Source organism: Ascidiella aspersa, chromosome 2, assembly GCF_963924565.1.
Source record: "Ascidiella aspersa chromosome 2, kaAscAspe10.2, whole genome shotgun sequence".
Classification (NCBI taxonomy): domain Eukaryota; kingdom Metazoa; phylum Chordata; class Ascidiacea; order Phlebobranchia; family Ascidiidae; genus Ascidiella; species Ascidiella aspersa.
Window position 1 is genome coordinate 36941007 of NC_139448.1, and position 21923 is coordinate 36962929.

General features: G+C 34.2%; 2 protein-coding genes across 2 annotated transcripts; both read left to right on the forward strand.

Moving 5' to 3' along the window:
* Nucleotides 1-3107: 3107 nt before the first annotated feature.
* Nucleotides 3108-14235, forward strand: LOC146165567 (kelch-like protein 23). Its single transcript, XM_083380968.1, has 13 exons — nucleotides 3108-3385; nucleotides 4093-4216; nucleotides 4867-5017; nucleotides 7146-7363; nucleotides 7757-7903; nucleotides 8185-8287; nucleotides 9392-9477; nucleotides 9830-10004; nucleotides 10251-10315; nucleotides 10936-11041; nucleotides 11727-11894; nucleotides 13515-13638; nucleotides 14127-14235. The coding sequence occupies exons 1-13, from the start codon at nucleotides 3309-3311 to the stop codon at nucleotides 14233-14235; spliced, it is 1653 nt and encodes a 550-aa protein (XP_083237094.1). The 5' UTR covers nucleotides 3108-3308.
* A 5211-nt stretch (nucleotides 14236-19446) lies between these two features.
* Nucleotides 19447-21637, forward strand: LOC146165568 (kelch-like protein 12). Its single transcript, XM_083380969.1, has 3 exons — nucleotides 19447-19545; nucleotides 20353-20476; nucleotides 21431-21637. Exons 1-3 carry the CDS (start codon nucleotides 19490-19492, stop codon nucleotides 21635-21637), a joined length of 387 nt encoding a protein of 128 aa, XP_083237095.1. The 5' UTR covers nucleotides 19447-19489.
* The last annotated feature ends 286 nt before the right edge of the window (nucleotides 21638-21923 follow it).

Consider the following 21923-nt stretch of genomic DNA (forward strand, 5'->3'; position numbering starts at 1 on the left):
GTTTGTTTATTTGCAATAAATATTATTCCATTGTGGCTGCGCCCCACACATTTAATACAGTAAGTATATTGCTTTGATTGCTGTTGTAAGAAGAATGTTAGCCTTTCAGGTCAAAACTTGGTTAGGCCTACTTGGTTTGGAACCAATGGTAGTTACTAAAAAACGTCCACTATTTTTGATGTACAGACTAATTGTAGCTTGGTATAGCCAAAAAAAAAAAAAAAAAAAAAAAAAAAAAAAAAAAGTTGGTATAGCCAAAGTTTAAGGGTGTGAATAGCCAAATTTAATGACTTTACTTCAGGGCACCACTTAAAGTAGGTCACCAAACGGGTCTATTTAATTAAATTTCCACTGGTATCTCATTCAGAAGTGAAACAATTTTCTTTAATGACAGGTTCAGGCATACAATTTTTTTAACTTTAAATCGTTAGGTTTTTTTCAGAGATTACTGTTAAGCTTCCGACGCTTTACTATGTAGATTTTAACAGGGAAAATGACTACCCAAACTCCACTAAATCGAAACTCAAAAACAAACTTTCATTGAATTTGAAGGACATACTGTCAGGTCGCTTATAGATTTATTGAACATTCGAAAACTTCAGCATAGCTACGCTTTCAGTAAAACAGCTTACCGCGCAGTAAAAACACATCTCGACATTGAAGGCGTGCTTTTTGTTGTCTACTCTAGTGCTTCTTAAACTTTTTTAGTTTTGTTTACCTCTAGCGTCTATCTCCAGATTTCATTCACCCTTGTCTTTTTGGAAATTCTCACCTGTTCACTAAACAGGTTGAACACCCGGAATATCCGCCCTGCTCGCAAGCTATCTCATTAAATTCTAACGGTTCACCCTTATTTACCCCTTTTAGTTGGTTCACCCATAGAAAAAAATTATTCACCCTGGGGTGAAGCATTGACCTGCTACTCTATAGTTCTCCCTTTTTCTATTAACCGCGTAAAACAACATAGCACAAGACCTACTGCGTTGTGGATTAGTTGATTTTAAATGCCGACTGGATAAGGCCCGGTAAGGAAAAGAGTATCGAGGTAAAATGATTAACACTTTTCTAGGCGAACACGCTATCACAAGCACAAACAGACATGCGTCGCGCTACTGGATAACGATTTAGTTAAATCGGCGTGCTTATTCTTTATTATACTATATTATAGAAAAAAACTTGGATTGTAGCTTGGGGCGAATATTTTTTGACCTAAAAAATAAGAAATTTTGACCTAAAAAATTGTAATTTTGACAAATTTTGACCTAAAAATAATTTATTTGACAATGGTTTGACCTTTTAGAAATACATTGATTTAAGTAACCTAGGCGTCATTAATCACGCGTTTTTTATCCGTATATTGCTCTAATAAATATATAATGCGGTTAAAATGACTTTAAACATAAATCAAAACTAATGTATTTTGTTAAAATTGAACGATAAATTTCAAAACAATGAAAGACCAATTTCAAAAAGCTCACCATACTTTTTTTTAATTTTTTAGACGATTTATGTGCATTTTTATTCGATTTTGACTTGAAAATTTTCACCTAACGTGTCAATTTTGACAAAATTTTGACTTTTTTGACAAGTCAAAAAATAATCCTCCTACTCATTCATTAATAGTTGATTGAATGACTAATCTAGCATCCTGATGCAAACGTCACATGCGAGGACAAGTAAAATGGCAAAATATTTTTTTTCTAAATGCTAAATAAAACTATGTTTATTTTCCCATTAAAATTGTAGGATAAGATAGGGCGAGATTTTTACTTTGGCTATCTCTTGATGACCTGCGAGGTTCATAATTATTTTAAAAGTAGGACGGCAAACAAGTGTTTCGTATTTGGGTAATTCCCATTTGGAAAACGAAAGGCATTATTTTGTTACAGCCATAGTTACCATTGTCACTTCGAAAAAATAAATTTTTGGTATTTTTTTTATTTTTTAAATTTGTTTACCACCAACTGTTTATGTTTATTTTTTAATACTTACTTCAAAATAAGCAAAAAATTGCAGAAATGCAAGTCTAATTTCGTTGAAAAAACGGTGAATGGGGAGAGTTAGAGACCAATGTGATTCAGAAGAGATGTTTAGACTTGCACTTCTGCAATTTTTAAATCATTCTGCAATAAGAAAAAAAATTGTCCTTGTTAAACTTGATTAGCCGTCTTTGTTTGCGTATTTTGCCATAGTTAGTCTTCGAAATGTTATTTCGTTGGAAAACGGTGAATGGGGAGAGTTAGAGACCAATGTCATTAAAATGAGAGATATTTATATTCGAATTTCTGCCATCTTTATCTCATTCTTCAATAAGGAATAATATTTGTCGTTTGTTAAACTTGGTTTACCGCCTTTATTTTGCGATTTTTGCCATAGTTAGTCTTCGAAAAACTTATTTCGTTGGAAAACGGTGAATGGGTAGAGTTAGAGACCAATTTCATTCGAATGAGAGATTTTTAGACTTGCATTTCTGCAATTTTTCAGGTTATTTTGAAGTAAGTTTTAATAAATAGACATATATTCGTTTGTGGTAAACAGATGCAAAAAAATACCAAAAATTTATTTCGCCGAAAATACAATGGTCCATAGTTAACATTATAGACAATCTTAGATCTAGATGTTTTGGAATGACTATAAATGTAGAACTATGTAGATGAGCCATTTTTTGTATAACTTAGTGTAAATTGGTAAAAGATTCATAAATGTCTTAGATCTAGTATTTTCTGTTCAATAAAACGTTTGGTGCTGGTCTAGATTCTAACCACATGTATTTTAACACCAGAAACTATACAGCACCAAAGAGTTAGCACAATTTGTTTATTAAACGGTTGGAAATGTTTTAATCTTGTCTTTTATGACGAACATTAATATAAATATTGTTTATTTTGTGCTAAATTATTGGTGCTGGTCTAGAATCTTACCACATGTATTTTAACACTAACAAAACAAGTTGTCTAAGTTAAAATGGCATTGAAGGCATAAATGTGTAAGAATAAATATAATAATAATACTTGACTCACCCAAACCCAAACTATCACCATAACCAAAATATTTGTTAGCAATACCCCCAACGAAAGTGTTGTAGGTTTCCAGACCAATCTCAAAGTGTTCATTATTCACTTTATTGGCCGTTTTTCAATTGTTTATTTCTGTTGGTTAAATTATTTCTAACTAGTATAATAAAAACAAGTACAACTGTTACAAATTCTAATCTGCTGATTGACAAGCTTTTAGCATCAAATATTCTTTCTAGTTCCACTATTTCTTTAGTTTTAGTGACTACACTGTAGAGCTGCATTGTGGTCATCATGGGCACAACGGTAATCTCAACTGATAAACTCTCAAGATTGACCAACCAAGCAAAGATTATTGAACTCCTAAACACGTGGGTTGTTGCTGATTTGCTAAATATGTTTAAGCAGAACATATTTTCTTTCTGGTACCTTAGGTAACATTTAACCTACAAAGGGGGTTATTGTACTGGTTTTGCTTGCTTTTTGATTCTTCCTATTTATCAACTAGAATAATGAAAATTATTGCGCTACACGAACACACACACATGTACATTTTCATAGGCGCCAAATGTCGGTTTGCAGAGTGTTTTTTGACACCCTGAGTTTCTTGCAGGGCATCAAAACACCCTAAATTTGACCATGTATTATCAATATATAGTCTGAAAAATCCGGATGTATGCCACAGCGGATAATATGTTATGAAGCACTGCTCATAGTAGATGACACTAACATCGTCATTTTAATGCAGGACCAACAAAGCATTAGCTTTGAGTACAATTTATTTGGACCAACTTACAAGAGACAAAGCGTATTGTTTCGAAAATAAATAATTACAAAATTACAAAATCGTTTTCAAGACCTGCTACGTTCTGTTGGTCATGAGTAAGCTCTGGTTGAGAAAAAGCTTTGGAATTTTGAAAGTTCAGTCCCCATGTATATTATATATATATATATCTGTGTATGTGTTAGGCGCAATGATTTTTACTATTTATATAGCTGTCATGTGCAATCATCAAGTGCTTTTTTTAAGAGGGATTATGTAAAAATTTATGTACTTCAACCGTTGTTTGTTTTTTAGAGATCGATTGGGTGACAAAGTGTTTTGTGATGCAACTATCAAAGCAGAAGAGAATATTTATTCTGTTCATACATTGGTTCTAGGAAGTGTGTCCAAATACTTCAAGAATCTATTTAATACTGAGGTACATCTCTAAAGTTTCACTAGCCTACAAAATCCAGCAAGGTTTATTTTTAAGCAACTGGATCCAGCATTTCTTAATTGAGCCAAATTGTATTTTTTGAATCAAATTTGAAGACAGCAATTTTTATTCCATTATAAAAAAATATTTGGTTAACCGTTTTGACATTTCATTTCAACAAAATTGAATCTTTGCAAAATAAAGGTTTGGAAACTAAACCTGCTGCCAATGGTTTTGGATTCTATAAAGATAGGCCCTTTATATATTAAAAAAAAAGTTTAATCTTTTTGGCGCCTAAAAACAACTGGAATTAGCTCAGCTGGCCATTTAGTTATATTGAGACAATATCTTCTAATGTATAATCAAGCTCAAGTTTGGAATGCAATGCAGATGTGTTTCCTTTTTTTTAGACAATTTTGAGATGTGGGTTGCTACCATAAATTCGTAAGCTGCGTATCTTAAAAAAAACATACAGTATGATAACTCACTAGCTTTAGATCTGTGCACCAGACAAAAGTGTGTTTATTACTTTAAACCCTATACATATATTATCCTTGTGTACTCTTATCATTAGATGTAATTTATTGTTTCTACAATATTCTTATAATTAGACCAGCCCTGGCTTTGCAACTGATGTTGCTCTTTTTATTTAGATGAAGGAAGGTTATACAAAGGAGGCAGTAACTGATATGCCGGCTGAAAGATTGGAATTGGTTCTTGAGTATGTGTATTGCGGTGGCGTTGAAATAACCAACGATAATGTCCTGACTCTATTAGACGCTGCTGAATACACCCAAATTCATGGTAAGATAGCCAAGCTCCACTCAACCCAGCTAAAATGTTGTATGGAAACTTGTCCGAATTGCAGAAGCCTAAAGCAGTGCTTCTCTAATTTTTTTTACTTGCAGCACATTATAGAAATTAAAAAATAATCGCAGAAAACTTTTTACAAAACAATCATTTTATAAGTTAACAATCGCTGTTAATTCCGGGCAATATACTTGGACAACAAGATAGTTCTAGTTTTCAGATTCAATGAATTAGAACAAAATGCGACTAATTCTTTATTTTGATATCTGTTATAATTTTAAAAAACTCCAAAAGTACCCTGTTTGGATACCAAATGACATTCTTTTTTTTTTTTTATTATGTTCACACAAGCAAAATAAATGCAGTTAACCAGTCAAAAATAACCTTTTTCCAGATTATCAAGCTAAAATTTTCTTGCATTTCAAAAGTTGTTTTCCCACTATATTTCAAAAAATTAAACTTAAGGTAAAATTACTGGGTTGGATTGCACTTCATGATGGAAATTCTTAAATTAGTTTGGTCTCGAATTGGCACTGATACCGTCCTAGTATTGGACGAGTAACCATACTACTACTCAGCATTTGATATCAGCTTCTATCTGATATATCCGACATACCTAGTCTTGTGCATTCAATAGTGTGGTAAACAATCATGGCCAACTATACATGAACTATGTAAACACACCCATATAAAAAATCAAAAGTATCATTTTGTCTGGGTGAGTGCTAATTGAAAGACACTCATCGACTGGAAAGTGCAAATTTAAAATAAAATTTAGTTGTGATCTGACCATAATGGAAATTTTATATTGCTTAAATTTTAAACAGTAATGGTATATGCGACAATTCATATTTTGTTAAATGTTAATTTGTGATCTGGAAAAAATTGTTTGGAGTTGCATGCATGTTGGAAATACATCTAGGTAAACACAAGTACTGGAATCCCCATTTTGAATTACTCAAGTAGGCTAAACAGATAAGTTATACAAGAGTATTAAAAATCATTCATAATATTGGTGGAACCTAGTTTTGTAAAAAGGTTTAAAACTACAACATTGTACCAACAACCAGAAAAAAAGTGTTTTATAATGTAGTTTTGGGGAACTGTTAAAAATTGCACATATTCTGTATTTTTTTCTTTTTGTTGCAAATGTTTCATGTTTGCCACTGAAATTATTTTGTAAGTTCAAAACAGTTTCATATGTATTTGATTTTAAAAGGATGTGGGTTTGCCAATAGGTTCGTACTATAAAGCAATAACCCTGGTGTGAATAAGGTTTGAGTTCTAATCTCACTGTTGGCTATTTTTTAGTGGCAAACTTAATGAAATAATAAGTTTATGGTGCTTTTTGGTATAAATAACATTTTTGTTTTAATGTCAGCTGTAGCAATGTAAAAATGCCTATTTTAATGTTTTTTGGTAAGACCTCCAAGTTACACCTTTTTTCATTTACTATTGATTAAAGATATTTTACATGTTTCAACACCAGTATTTTTACTGTTTTTTTCAACATTTACTTTCTGTAAAAAAATAAGCTTTCTGTAAAAAAACTATTATTACATTAGACAACTAAACAACGTTCTTGAAATGAAAAACTGTCCTTGATTAAGGTTTTTAGCTCCTATAAATATGTGCACATTAGCCTAAAATAAATATAGCCTCAAAAACTGCCTGGCTAAATACACTTTTAACCAACACTGGAGAGGCTACAATTTAGGCCTTTGGCTCCTAAACTAACTAAAGCCATATTACTTTATGTTAGGGCTACGGAGTCGGTCTCGTGACTCGGCGGAGTCGGTTTATTGTAAGTCCCTGCAAAACTAACCCTGTAAAAGTCCCGAGTCTAACATGCGTAGGTGCAGTACCCAATTTTAAAACTGATATTGCCACCAACTGTAAATTCTAAAGTTGGAATATCATAAGATGGATATTTTCCAACTATGTGTGAATGGATGGATTATATGTCACCCTTATGAGTGGATTGTTGAAAATCCACCTTAAATTAGTTGCGTCTCAGGTTTATTTTTTGGCCGCATCGGACTCAGGAGTTGGACTCAGGTTATTTTTAACCGACTCTGCATGTTTGTTTACAGTACCCTGTTTATTTTTTTGTGAATTACAGGGCTCAAACTGGCTTGCAGCACTTTTCTTTTAAAAAGTGTGCAAGTGGAAAATTGCCTGAAACTTCGTTCCTATGCCAAACGCTACAACTTGGATAACGTTTTGGAGAAAATTTATTCGACAATTGGAGACAAATTTGCTGCTGTTGTAAAACTTAATGATTTCTTGCAACTTGGTATTGCAGATATCAGGGGAATAATTCAAGAGAAATGTGTTAAAGTAAGTTTTCCCATGCATTCTTGTAGCTAGACGAACCTGTGAATATTGCAAAGTCATTGTGCATACACTTGTAACAAGAATTTTTTATTATCAATAAACCCTAATAAAAACCCAATAATCACAGGCTATTAAATTTAATCCTTTTTGTTTAATCAAAGTGTTATATTTTGTATTGAAACTTTTATTGACAGGCATAATACCATTCAAAACAGTACTTCTAGCTATTCCATTTTTTTCCTAAACATTTTGTCAAACACAAAAAAAATAAATGAGAAAAAAAACTCACGAAGCAACACGATAAAAAAAATGCTGTTTTGATTGTAACATATAATTCTATATACTAATATATGCAAAAAGCAAATCGAATTAGGTCTTTAAATTTATTTTTTCCAGTATCAAGCAGAGGCAGTATTTACTGGTATAATTGCCTGGATCAACCATGATTCAATTGGCCGGAATGATTTGTTTGTTGATCTTTTTAACCAACTCGATCTTACAATGATGTCAGCCGAATTTCTCATGAGAAATGTCATTTCTGAGGTGCGTTAAACAGTTTTTAAATGACATTAACTGAAGATGATACAAGCTCATATCGAAACGTCTTAATCAAGATGCTGTCGATCTACTCGACCTTTTTGCCTTTGCAATTCATTACCAAGCTACATTACAGATCCTTGCTTAGTGTACCCAAGTTTTAAAATAAATCTTAAAGAATGTGACAAAATGTCAAATTTAAAAGTGATATATTCTATTAAAGATACATTTACATTCGTGTACAAAATCTGTACATTTTAGATTAAAATAGCCAATTTACCATATAGGAACTTGTTCGTGAAAACACAGCTTGTACTAACTCTGTGGTGGCTGCACTTCCTCAATCTAAGCCTGCCAACCACTTGAAAGTACATCAGCATTCAACAAGAGGTTAGCGGTTATTTAACGACACACAAAAATGCCTTATTGTCTTGGTTAGATAATATATTTGCAAACACATGATGCAATGGTTCCTGTTACGTGTTTACTACCACATTAAACACATAAATCAATTGCCATAAGCACAATCTTGGAGTTCATATTATTATTAGGTTCTAGTATAAATTGATAAATAGGGTTTTAGATTATGCGTTTCAGCTTTCGTTTGCCAAACATTTTCTTCAGTTACATAATATCATATTTGATGATGCAAAGTTTTCCGTATTGTTGTGTGTAAAATTCCTTAGTTTTTGTGCTTCCGTTCGCCTTGTTTCAAACTTGACATGTAACCTTTAATCTCTTAATATAAAAACAGTCAGCCTTGCGGGCGGTAGACTGCAAAACAAGCCACTTGTTTTGCTGGCGTCGTACTCCCGCTGCAAATTGGCCTTAGAATGGCCGCTGTAATCTTAAAAAAGTGCCTAGCCATGTTTACAAAGTTCCGGCCAGTCTTAATTGGCCAAATATGACGTAACGTTCGTGTCCTTTCTTTTTAAGTAATGGCCATAAGCAGTCTTTAGCGCAGTCTTTGGCGGAGTCTTTCGCGCAGTCTCGACCGACAGTCGATGCAATAGTCGGTGGCTGTCTGTCTCACATTAACTTGAAAACAAATATACGTTCACTAATGCTATTTGATAACATTTTACTGCACATTGTAACAAGATACTTTTGATTGGTATTTTAGTTGTGGTTTTAACAGGTAGCATATCTATCCAGAAATCTTCACTAACCAAAAAGAACTCACACTCCGTAGCCATATCTAGGGTCCCCAAACTACAGCTCAGGAACAAAAAGTAAAATTAATGAAATTAATCCAAGAAAAATGTTTTTACAATAATTCGTGCAAGAGTTTTACCTCAAGTTGCCAAAAACATTGCGTTGCATTTGGGAATTCTAAGGCAAACATTCACCATTTTCATTTAATTTGTAAATTACCATATAAAAGTTCATAAACTGTTTTATTTTAATCAATAAGTAATAAAATCTTAAACAATAAACTGATATGTAGTATTTTTTTATTTTTTACTGATAAAAAAATTTGAGTTTCTTATTTAGTTTGGGACCATTTGATGATTTTGGGATTGCAAAGTGGAAGTATCATAAAGATTGACGCAATCACACGAAAAACTACTATGTTTCCAGCAAGATAATTTTTATTTTAAAATAACACTTTGTTTTATATTTGCAAACGCAGCCTAAAAATAGCAAAGCATGCTTTAAATGCCTTTGATTGTTTTTAATGTATCTGTATGTTAAAAAAACTTGTGTTGTTACAAATGTCCTTGAATAGTTTTTTATTTGATTTTATGTGAAAGTCATGTGTTTTGAAGGTGTCCTAGTAAAACTATTTTTTTAACTATTTGTTATTGTGTTGACCATGGCGTTTATACTGTTTGATTTTCAAATTTAAATTTTCTTTGAAAAGTGTTTGAATGTCTCTGGATTTACTTCATAAAAATGCGTGGCAACCCTTTCTAACAACTTCTCTTACAGAGTCCAAACGAGAGAGGTGCAAACTCAACCTTAATTTTGATGGGCTCAAAACTTTTTCGCATTGGTGGCGATGATACGTCCTTTGAAATATTTGACCAAGACAATTGTTCAAATTGGAAATACGGTTATGATATGCCTAGACGTTGCCCGTTTGCGGCGGCCACAGCATTAGACGGTGAGTTAACTTTAGAGGTTTCTGATAATATCAGTAGCTGATAACCGATGCTAAATATTGGTAGCTGTACTCGTCCGATAAAAGGGTGTAATCGGTGGCGATTCAATACCAAATTATTTCGTGCTTAACAGCCCTGTTTTGCGATGCAAAGCTGTAATTTGCACCCTTTTCCTTTTTCCATGTAAATTTCTGATTTTAACCACATAGAATAACAAGGTAACAATATATTAAAGTAATGTTTTACAGGATGTATATATGTTTCTGGTGGAATTATTCCGAAGACTTATACTTCGTACAACAAGTACACTCAGGTGATTAGCGTGTAGTGCAGGGGTGGGCAACCTTTTTAACACAAGGGCCAGTTAGGAAATGTAATGCTTACAGGAGGGCGCACATCAAATAAACACTAATTGATATTTTCAGCTTTTACTAGAAAAACATAAGTACAACCGGATATGAAATATCATAGCAGACACACCTGTGGATGTTCAAATAGAAGTTAGTGAGAAGGCTGATGCTGGATATTCGGATCGGCTCAGTACAATTTAATTAACAGCCTAAATTCAAAACCAGCTGTTAAACATAACATCTCAGTCAATATGTATGGCAAAAGTCTGTCACACCTTGACCATACCAGACAAGTGTAATTGTTGCAAAATATTTTTTTATCATTACAACGTGACACAAGTAAAACTTTATGAATGAAGGTTGTTTTGTAATACCACGTAAAAAAATGTATTTTATAATTGTTTTTTTACAAAGTGAAATTTCCTTATACGTTTTCTTACTCTAAATCAGTGGTTTTAAACTTGGGGGTCGGTAAAACTTTGTCAACCGGTTGAAGTATCGTGTTACGTTTAGTTTTCGCCGAGACCCTGTTACGTTTTCTGTGGAACTTTGAACCAGTATCGATAATATTTCCTTACATTAGGAAGACTTGGCGACTTGCTTAAAGTACGATGTTGACAACGAAAAGTGGTCACAAATAGACAACATGACTACCCCAAGATCCCATCACGCAATGGTTGCGTTTAAAGGTAAGTAAAAAATGTATCTTTGTTCATTCACCAAGTAAGGTATGTTGAGCAGATTTATTCTGAATTAATCGCAGCGTTGGTTAGCAAATCATGGTCGAAATTCCTGTAATAATTAATCACTATAGGTAACAGATCGGCACCGATACCACATTACTATCGAACCAGTGACGATACTTTCTGTTTCACATCGCGTATCCGCTCCGTCCGATATTAACGGACATATCTAGTCATGGCTTAAATTACTATCAGAATTCAGTATCGGATCGGCACCGATAAAACCCTAGTATCGGACGAGTATCGATACAACCACTTGGTATCGGGTATCGGCTCCGATCCGATATTATCGGACATCCTTAATAAAATTTTCAATTTGAAAACTGTTTTTGTTGCCATTTCATCCTCAGTTAATGTTTATTGTAGAATAATCCTGAATTATTTAGTAGTTATTTTACTGTAGAATAAATATAAAACTAGGAGTCTAAAAATTGTGCTTTGTAACACCGGGATGCCTCGTTAAGACTATTAAAATAGGTCAGCCAATGATGTTTTGATTGCAAGCAAGACAATCGTCGCCGGAAAATCTAGCCTGTGGTGACTGGTGAGGTTCGAACCCACGACCTCGGCCATACCAGGACCGTCGCTTTACTTACTGAGCTGCATTGTTTTTTCGCTATATTTTTTCCAGGCGAACTTTGGTGCTTCGGTGGCTTAAAAGGTGGCGACACTTCTGTTACCATTAGTAGTTGCGAAAGGTACACAAACAACGCTTGGCGTCCCATCGCTAATATGAATGACAAAAGATATGGATTGGCAGTTGCTGAGGTCAATGGATTTATTTTCGCCATCGGTGGAGGTATTTATTGGAATATATTTTTGCTTATTTCAAATCCACTTATTTTCAAATTCCTAGAAAAATAGTTGTTATATGTCAGCTAAAATGAAAGATTTGCCAATGAGAAAAAGGATTCTGCTTATTGCTTAGTTGATCAATAAAGCCAAAGAGAAGTTTTTTTAACCAGGGGGTGATGTTGTAAACAAGTCCCAGTCAAGTCATTTGTAAAATAACTTTAGTACAAGTCAAGTCCTAAATCCATTCCAAGTCAATTCATTGCAATGGCAAGTCAATTCCAGTCAAGTAATTGTCATAGAAAGTCAATTTCAATCAAGTCATTGCAATGGCAAGTCAATTCCAGTCAAGTAATTGTCATAGAAAGTCAATTTCAATCAAATCATTGCAATGGCAAGTCAATTCCAATCAAGTCATCGCCATAACAAGTAAATTCTAATCAAGTCATTGGCGTTAAACTAATTGTTAACCTATTAAAACTAATTCAAGAAATATTTTGTATAGTAAACACCAACAACCAAGCAAATATTTTTTACATCTATGAGTTGTGATAAATGCTTTTTTAACACAAAATCCTTTAATTAAAATCCTTAACTTTAAGGTAAGTCACTTGCCAAAATGACTTCTCCTTTTCTCAAGCCAATTTTGGAATGACTTAATTTAAACCATTTCGCCCAAATGACTTCAGTCAAGTCAAGTCGTTTGAAAACAGTGACTTAGGTGCACATAAGTCAAGCAAGTCATTATAACACGTTGGGTTACCTTAGAACAGGAGTGGGCAACCATTTTAAGTCGCGGCCAAAACCTCAGCAAGGTCTCGGCGGGCAGTACTAATTTTTCACAATAAACATTCAAAATGATATAAGATATGAGACCTCTCAATCAGGACAAATCTACGATTTTTGTGCTATTTAAAAAAAGTAATTGTAGTCAAGGAAACGAAGGCAAGGCATTCTCGCGAAACGAAAACGAAAATGCATTTAAAAAAGAAAAATGTGTAAGGCTAATTGGCCCACAGATTTATTGCTGCACATAAACATTGTAAAAACTTGTGGTAAAGCACAACTATTGCGTTTATATTGGTAAAATTCTTGATTTGACTTGGGGGCTGTTACTTACGTTACATTATAGCCATATTGCGCATACGATAAAATTGCATAAATGCTATTATTGGGCAGTAATTGCATGTTGAAAAAAATGAAGTCCACAAGGAAAGAGACAGAATAATTTTGTTTTCTCATTTAAGGTGTCATTTGATATACTCTCGATTTAATGTCGGATTTAAAACCGCAAAGCATTTATGCAAAGCGCGAGAAAAAAACATTAAAATATGCTACGTTGGAAAACTTTCATGGTTGAGAGTTCCAGGATATACATATGGCTTTTGACCTGAAATAATTTCCGCAAAAAAAACAGAAACTCATCGAAAAACTTGTATAGCCAGAGCCTAGAATATATGGTGCAACGTCTTGTGGCTCGTATAAAAAAGAGGTGGCTGAACGGATAATTTTATTTGGCTGGCCGAATGCGGGTCGTGGATTGTCCAACCCTGCGTTATATTAATGACTATACGATTAAGTCGTAGTTCAAGTTTGTTTACTAGTTGTTTTTACCACTTCATTATAGGTTGTTCCACGGTTGAACGTTACGATCCTGTAACAAACAGATGGCTCAGAAAACAACCGATGCAACGTTGTCGAACCGACCATGCAGCTTGCGCTTTCAACGGAAAGATCTACGTTTTTGGAGGGTAACTCAAATATTTAGTCACTTCTATAACTGTTATAATCTTGGCCAAAAAGTTACCGGAAATAAGTAGGCCTCCTATGGAGTTTTGTGCAAGCATGGCAAGATAAATTTCCAAGAAAATATTAGATTTTAAATAAAGATAAAAACGCTTCTACAAAAAGCGCAAAAGCAATGTTCGGACTAATCTTTATCAATTTTACTTTTTTACTATAGTATTAATTTGCTTTTTTGGACTTTATGTCATTTGGTATCATGTCGCGAAACTTTTGGCTGAAAATAAATACAATCGGATTGACAAATATCAAGTATCGGACATTTCTACAACCAACAACAGCATCGCTGCCTTTTGTACCCTGTTCGTAAAACTAGCCTGTGGGGTGGTTCAAACTCACTTAGAAGGTGGAGTAAGTGAAGCATAAATTGCATATTAATAAAATTAAGCCGAAACTTTTTATTTGCAATAACAAAAATAGGAATAAAACTTTTCAGCACCGAGTACAACAACTCTGCCGAAGTTTACGATCCAGATCAAGATACTTGGTCGCTTTGCGTTGAAACGAACATTCAATTGACGAAAACCTTTATGTTTGCGGTTTGATAAGGTATACTATGATTTCATTATAAATAGATTAGTGCTTTATGGTTGACACCTAAATAATGATGTACTTAAGCCACAAATCGCCCCACGGTTTTCATTTTATTTGCCTTTATTTTATATTTCTTTCTTATTTTTAAATTTCAAAATTCCACTTCAGATATTGCCATACATCTCTTTTAAAATATTGTTGACTAAAAGAGGTTCGAACTCACGCGCGTTGGAATACGCGACCAATACTTGATCAATTATAATATCAAACAACTTAAATAGATATGAACTTACAACTGTGGTAACTCGCGACCATTAATTTAACAAATGCATAATCAAGCAACTTTAATGAGATTTGAACTTACGCCCGTTGGAATATGCGACCACTTGTTTCCCAAGCTGGGTGAAATTTAATATCACACCTGTGGAATCATGTTACCAATGCTTTACAAACCAATTTATTAAATAACTTGAGTGAGAGTCGAACTCGAGCTCGTCGGAATAAGCGACCACTTACCTATCGATTTAGCTACCAAGCACACGGATAATTGATCCCTAAACGCGAGTAATATGTTCTTCCGTATCAGGTGGGTCTGTGACATTAATTTGATCTACGAAGCTTCCACTGTCAACAGAAGATTGCCCAATGCAATCTACACATTCAAGATTTTCCTCCAATTTCAGATACTACATCAATGCCGTAACTTTTAGTGCTTTTCATGTAGATAAGAATATTAGGACTTCTTCAAAAAACAAAACTAATGCTGTTATATCGCTCTTTCAGTTGCGCTCAATTTTCATATTGGCTGGTCATCAAAAACTCTTGCTTCAACTTTTTTAATACGTTTTTTCTCCATATGTTTTTTTTTCTTCGTTGCTTTCTGTCGTCATTTTATATGTTTTAATATCATGTACATGTAGACACACTGCTGTCATTTCGCTTGGCATCTTTCCCGCTTAATTTGTTTCCAGAATTTTTTACCTTTCATGAGAAACCCCGGAATGTGTGATGTGATTTCACAGCGACTTACGACGCGCGATCGCGATTGTTTGCTATTGTTGTTGGTTGCTCGTGTAACCTGTGTGCGTCATTAGGAACGCGTCAGGTAAAAACCTAAGCTGTATAAACTGTATATAAACTACTCGCAAAACCGCGTATTTCTAGAAGCGTTATCCCATTGTGTTTTCAATTTTCACCGCATGTTTTTTTCACGGTGTCAGTTTCACCGCATCTTTGCCTAATGAAGATGAAGTACAGTTTAAATGTATAGATGCATATCCAAATAAAGTTTCTATAAAACGTTAGAACAACATTTTGCTCACTACGTTCTTGGTAAATGGTTACTTATATTTCTTTGTTTAACGATAACCAAGTTAAAATGTCATTTTTTAATTTGTGTAGAGTATGATCTTGATCGTTTTTTATCTTAAAACAGATTGCTTTTATTTTGTTTTAAATTGCTTGTACCTTCACTTTTTTAACTTTTCTACTTTTTTTCTACTTTTTTTTAACAGGGACATGTGTTTATACTGTTAGCAGCTCGTTATCTTACACCAGGGGTCGGCAACCTTTCACAAAAGCGCGAATAAAATACGTTTGTTTGGTTTAAAATCCGAGTCCACACATCGTCATCCATACTACTAATGAAAAGTGTAATAAAACTACTTTGAGGAAACGCAATAACATTAGTTAATCTAGTTGAGTGGTGGTCAACCTTTTGAAGTCAGGGCACACCTGGCGAGCGAAGCGAGCGCGAAGTTTTCATTAGCCTACATTGCCGACAATAAAAAATAAAAAAAGCTAAAAAATATATGTCCAATATTTGTAAATACGTTTTCCGTTTGTCCGCGACGCACTTGGCAGCCTTCCGCGGCACAACGGTAAAGAAGCGCTGATCTATATTTCAAAAGACAGCGTCAAAGCGTAAACAAACCAAATGGAGAAGGATCATTCGCGCGAAGCGCGAAAATTTTTCGCACTTACGTAGTTAAAATAGTTAAAAGGTATTTGAAATGGAATCGTGCCCAGTTTGTCAAAGAGGCGGCGGGCCGGACGAATTTAATCGGCGAACATGTACATGTACATTGCTTAATAACTAAAAAAATATACTTTCGTTTTAAAAATTGCTAGTCCAAATTTATTCCTGATGATTGATTTATGTAGCTGGCTAGAGGCCTGTATGCACAATTGTAGGCTACATTAGGGTTGTTCAAAAAAACACTTTTTTGTCAAATTTTATTGGGGACCCCCTGGAATTGTTAGGTTGCGTCTAAAAACCCCACAAAACAAATCTGAGCACGTTTGGTTCAGTATTGACCGTGCTACGTCAATTTGAAAATTTAAATTAAGGCTAAAATTTTTGAAAAAAACAAATTTTCCTTGCCCTGATTTTTTTTTTCTTTTTTTTTTGCATTGCTTAGCAATTGAATAGCTATAAATAAACCTGTTTTGCAGTAAAAAAGTGAGTAGTCATGGTACAAATGTCACATTTCAACAACTTTTGTTAGGCTGTTTTGTCCGAAAAATGGCTTACAATTTAAGAATAAAGTAGATGCAACACACATGACACCAAATCAATAAAATAGTGCACTCAGTCTTCACACAATTATATTAATTACCTATCTAAAGTTCAAAAAAAGCGCTAAAAAGCCATTTTTCGTACAAAACAGCCTAACAAATGTTGTTGAACATTGGTAGGGTCACCATTGCTATTGGGGTAACTGGTGAGTCAACCCAAATAGAAAATTTACTAGAACAAATTGCTAATACCCACGTTTCCCTAAAAATCTTTAGAAGATTTGTAAATATAAACGTTGGTTGTTAAATCTTGCATTTAGAAGTTTAATACGCAGAGTGGTAAACAGTAAATTTCGGTTCAGTCACACAGAAAAAAATGGTCATAAAACAAGTTTGTTATTCCCACCCAAACCTTTTAATTCTAAGATGTTCTACATCAAAATTGTTCTACGTGCAATATTTATGTACTGTAAACAAATCATTTTTACAAAAATGTATTTAAATACCACACTTAATTTTCAGGTACCTTATTTTGTCAAACCACCCCAAGTCAAGTAAATTTAAAAAGCGACTTAAATGCACTCACTCACTGCGAACATTAAAACAGCAAAACCTTATTTTCAAACTTGTTAATTTCCTTTCAATCAGCTGTTAGTCGCTCGCCACACCATGGCTTGCCAGTTTGTGAGGTCACAAAAGCTGCGTCTATTTGCAAACAACAAGTGTAGTACAATGAATGCTCACTAATCAGGGTGCCGGTTATTGCTGGGCACAGGTCACGTAGGCTACAATGTTAGCAGTAACTTTTTCATATTATGCATTTTAAGGGTATTCTCGTTTTGCATTGAAATTGCGCATCCTCCTTATTGTTTAGCTGTGAAAGGAGTCGGTTAGTCTTATGCAGAATTTATTTGTGCTAAGAGGTATTGTGATTTCATTAGCACTTTAATCGTAGGGTTATTATTACTCCTGTTTGCATACGATTAGAGCGCATTAAATCAAAAAGTTTTTTCTCCTTTTTACACAGCTGATGAGTTTTTGCGTATTCCAACATTACAGTAAATGACTTAGTGTAAGCCAGTAGGGAGGCTATTTAGGTTTTCTACAAGTGCACAAAGTTAGAACAGTTAAGAACCACTGGTCTAACCAGTTGTCCTTATTCTGGGGAGGCCCAATAACGGGCCGTAATTTGGTGTACACTGTTGTAGAAAATAGAATGCGAAGTTTAGCTGGTAATTGAAAACACTGGTGATCAGTGGAGCGTTACGTTCGGTCTCGCTTGAATGACTTCCAACTCTGGTTTGTTGACAATAGGAAAGGCAAGCAACTTTAGTTCTACGTTTAACATCTATGAAAGTATAAGTGCTATCGAGAACAGGTTTTTTAACGTTACTCAGAGTAAGGCAGCCTATCCAGCAATCCAATTTGAAGATTTGGTTATTACCATAAACATTACTATATTACTATAAGTTATTATCGTCGCTCTTTCACTATTGTACGTAAAAATTAATAAAAAAAAAACTTTCTTCAAATGCCGCATACCACAACGCATATTGTTTGGGTTAGGGTGCGGGTTAGCGTTTAGTTGAGGGTGGGTCAAGTTATTATTAATAATAAACATAATATTACTTGACCCACCCTCACCCAAACGCTAACCCACACCCTAACCCAAACAATATGTGTTGTGGTATGCGGTATTATTTTGTTTTGTTTTTTGCATAACTTTTCACGTACATAAGTGAAAGAGCGCCTTATTATCTACTTTAACGTCTATAACCTGCAGAAAAAGACCTTCATGGTAAAAAGCATCTTAGACTTATAGATGTAGTCTTCAAAAAGAACCCGACTTTATAAACTCTTTAATGCTGCTCATAACTGGTTTGTTGAGTGGCTTCACATGGAACAGAAATAATCATAGCTTTTCATACATTTTGCTTATTGCCAGATTAAAAACTTTTTCAGCTTTAAATTGCGCAGCTGTAATAACATTTTCGCCTAAATTTTCGCGGCTGTAATAACGTTATTTGTAAAATTTGCACGGCTAAAATGGAGTACTATACTAAAAACCGTTACCTCGATGGAAATTTTGCACATTTGAGCGATTTTTCCCGGCTGACCGCAATTGACGTTGATTTTACATTAAATGCGCGGCTGAGCGGAAAACTGCACGGAGATAAATCCAGGCCTTACTTTCCAAACTGGGCTTGTTGCTTGTTCCGGGTTGTTTCCCCCCTAACTAACATGAAGTACTGTACCAACAAGATACAGCAGGCAATGCTGTTAAGGTTGTTGTCAGCCCTCTCCCTTCTTTGCTTGTGTAGCTCTGTTGGTAGAGCGGCAGCCTCACTATGACCGGAGGGCGTGAGTTTCGAACCCTCATCTAGCCTTGTCTTGCTTGCACTACATTTTTTGATTAAGCCAACTGATTTAGGTATTAACCTTACCGAAGTTACTCGGCATACCTTTGAATGTAAATTATTTTTTGGGTAATTTACCGTATTATCTTTTTGAAAACTTACTGTAAAACTTCTCTGCTATTACTTCAAATAAAAAGTCACAGGTATGTTCATCGCTTAGTTTTCTTTACTTTGAAATTTACCGTTTCTTGCACAATATTTTTATAGTTTCATCAACATTAGGTTTTCACCCAGTGCATCACATTTCTTTAAGGCTGCTTATAGCTGTATTTATGTTTTTTATATTTTAGCATCACCTGATTGATTAGGGCTTAACTGTAGTGTTTGTAACATGACCAAATTTGTTGATCGCAATCAATCGAACGACATTCTGGAAAAACTTAACGAGTAAGTAAAGAAATTTCAAATTTGGTTTACATCTGCAAAATATGTTATCTTAGTTCTCTTCTCAAAAAAAATTATAATAGAATTGTCATTATCGCGATTGGACATTTCTAAAACTTTCTTTGTTTTATACTGATGCCCTAACTTTTTAGCGAAAAGTCGGTCGCTGAAAAGTCGGTCGCATGTTGTTACTGCCATCAAATAAAAAAGGGATAAAATTGGAAAATGTTTCCAGGTACTGAGCAAACTTTTTTATTAGCGTTAAGGAGCTTACTTAACTGGGATTTTAATTTACTTTTAATTTAATTTTTTTCAAAGACGAAAACGTTGCATGGATCGCGAACCATGTCTGAAACAAAATAATAGTTTTGATATGTCGAAACCCTACACCATCTTAGAATCGGATTAGTACCCTTACTACCACTTGTTATCGGATATCGACTGCATTCCTGTTATTTTTGGGCATCTATAATGTCAAGTTTGAAACGAGGCGCAAAACTGAAGCAGGAAACCACAGGAATTTTACACACAACAATACGGAAAACTTTGCATCATCAAATATGATATTATGTAACTGAAGAATATATTTGGCAAACGAAAGCTGAAACGCGTAATCTAAAGCCCTATTTAAAAATTCGTAAGATAACTTAATGAACTCTAAGATTTGGCTTATGGCAATTAATTAATTTGGGTGTTTAAGGGTTGATAAACACGTAACATATAACCACGATAGTTACCTAATCATCTTTATTCGTTAAGTACAGGGGTAAAGCTGTATTGGGACCATTACCTTTGAATCGTCTTTTTCAGGGATCGCAAAATCGGAACTAAAACTTGTGATATCAAGTTGGAATGCAATGGCAAGACTTTTTATGCGCATAAATGGATTCTATCGAAAGTTTCCGAATATTTTGAGAAGCTATTCTACTCTGAGGTAAATAAAAATGTCTTTGTAAGTAACTAAGAGCTACCTTTTATAAATCGTACCAAAGATAACGATAAACCTATGTTTACAAAGAGAGTTTTCAAGAGGTTCTACTAAAATTTACCAACGCTTTGAGGTTTTAAAGCATTGCTCAGTACAAAGCCCCTTTATGACTAAGTTTGTCAGTTATCTCACCTCGGGTTAGTTTTGAAAAAACAGGATGCAACATGGAACATTGGTATGGTTGTCGATTTACCTCACCACTGATACTGCGTAGCTCAGTTGGTAGAACGATGCTTCTAAAATGGCTCCTAGTGGGTTGGAATCTCACAACATGCTCGTTTTTTTAGCCTTGCTTTTGCTGAAATTCATGAAAGATTGTCTGATTTGGTATCTCTGAATATTTATACTTTCAAAATACATCCTTTCAACTAGGGATTTTTAATAATATATCGGATCGGAGGCGATACCCCATACCCAAGTGGTAGTTATGGTACTCTCCGATACTAGTGTGGTGCCGATCCAACACTAAATAAACATAGGTATTTTATCCATGATTTGTCACCCAATACAATTACTACCTTAAAAGGTATATTCATCAATAAATATTACCTTTAAAACTGATGGTAATAAAATTTCTTTAAACTACACAAATTTTGGCCTAATAATCAGAGAAAAAGTATTGTTGAAGGTTTTAATTTAAACTGTTTTATTTGTTTGAGGTATCTGATCGGTTCGCAATACATTTTGTTTAAAATATCGGATATCGTTATCGGGTTAAAATGTCAAGTATTGAACATCTCTACTTTCAACTGTTGGTTTGTACGGGCCATTATCGTCATTTCTACCTTTCCTTCTTTGCATCAAAATTCCTTTACTACTGACTAATTAGGTTTTTCTAATTCTGCTTGTATATATGGTTTATTACTACCTATAAGCATTCACCGATTTTTTTTTCTTTAGATGAAGGAAAAATACCAAGATACAGTCCAAGTGAATGGCATGACAGCGGAAACGTTCGGACACATGTTGGAATTCATCTACACCGCTGAAATTACCATCGATGCCGACAACCTACACCCTTTGTTGGCTGCTGCAAATTATCTTCTTGTTCAGGGTATGCTGCTTCCTACTATAAAACAGTATAGCACAAAGATACAAAAGTATTAACCAAAAACGGCTTTTCTGTTAATTTTAATTGTTAAGCAATGTTTTGGCAAGCATATTGTATATGTGTGAACATTTTTTAGGATAAATGACATCAGGGTGGAAACATTGGTTAACAATTCCAATTACCAGAAGAGCTGTTTTTGATCATTTTTTGTATGCCTGGTAGCAGCAGTTTAAATATGTATACAATAAATTCCTCAAAATAGGGTGGCCGTTTGATTTGTTTGGGTTGCCGACTGCAATAGTTTGCATGGTTAGGTTTTGTGCAAGATTTCTCCATATTTGA

What these genes read in the sequence shown, in the direction of transcription:
- LOC146165567 (XM_083380968.1), top strand. Translation starts at nt 3,309, where the DNA reads ATGGGCACAACGGTAATCTCAACTGATAAACTCTCAAGATTGACCAAC. An exon ending in AGAATCTATTTAATACTGAG is followed by an intron (nt 4,217 to 4,866) that starts GTACATCTCTAA and finishes CTTTTTATTTAG; the next exon opens with ATGAAGGAAGGTTATACAAA. An exon ending in GGCGGCCACAGCATTAGACG is followed by an intron (nt 10,005 to 10,250) that starts GTGAGTTAACTT and finishes AATGTTTTACAG; the next exon opens with GATGTATATATGTTTCTGGT.
- LOC146165568 (XM_083380969.1), top strand. Translation starts at nt 19,490, where the DNA reads ATGACCAAATTTGTTGATCGCAATCAATCGAACGACATTCTGGAAAAA. An exon ending in ATTCTGGAAAAACTTAACGA is followed by an intron (nt 19,546 to 20,352) that starts GTAAGTAAAGAA and finishes CGTCTTTTTCAG; the next exon opens with GGATCGCAAAATCGGAACTA. An exon ending in AGAAGCTATTCTACTCTGAG is followed by an intron (nt 20,477 to 21,430) that starts GTAAATAAAAAT and finishes TTTTTTCTTTAG; the next exon opens with ATGAAGGAAAAATACCAAGA.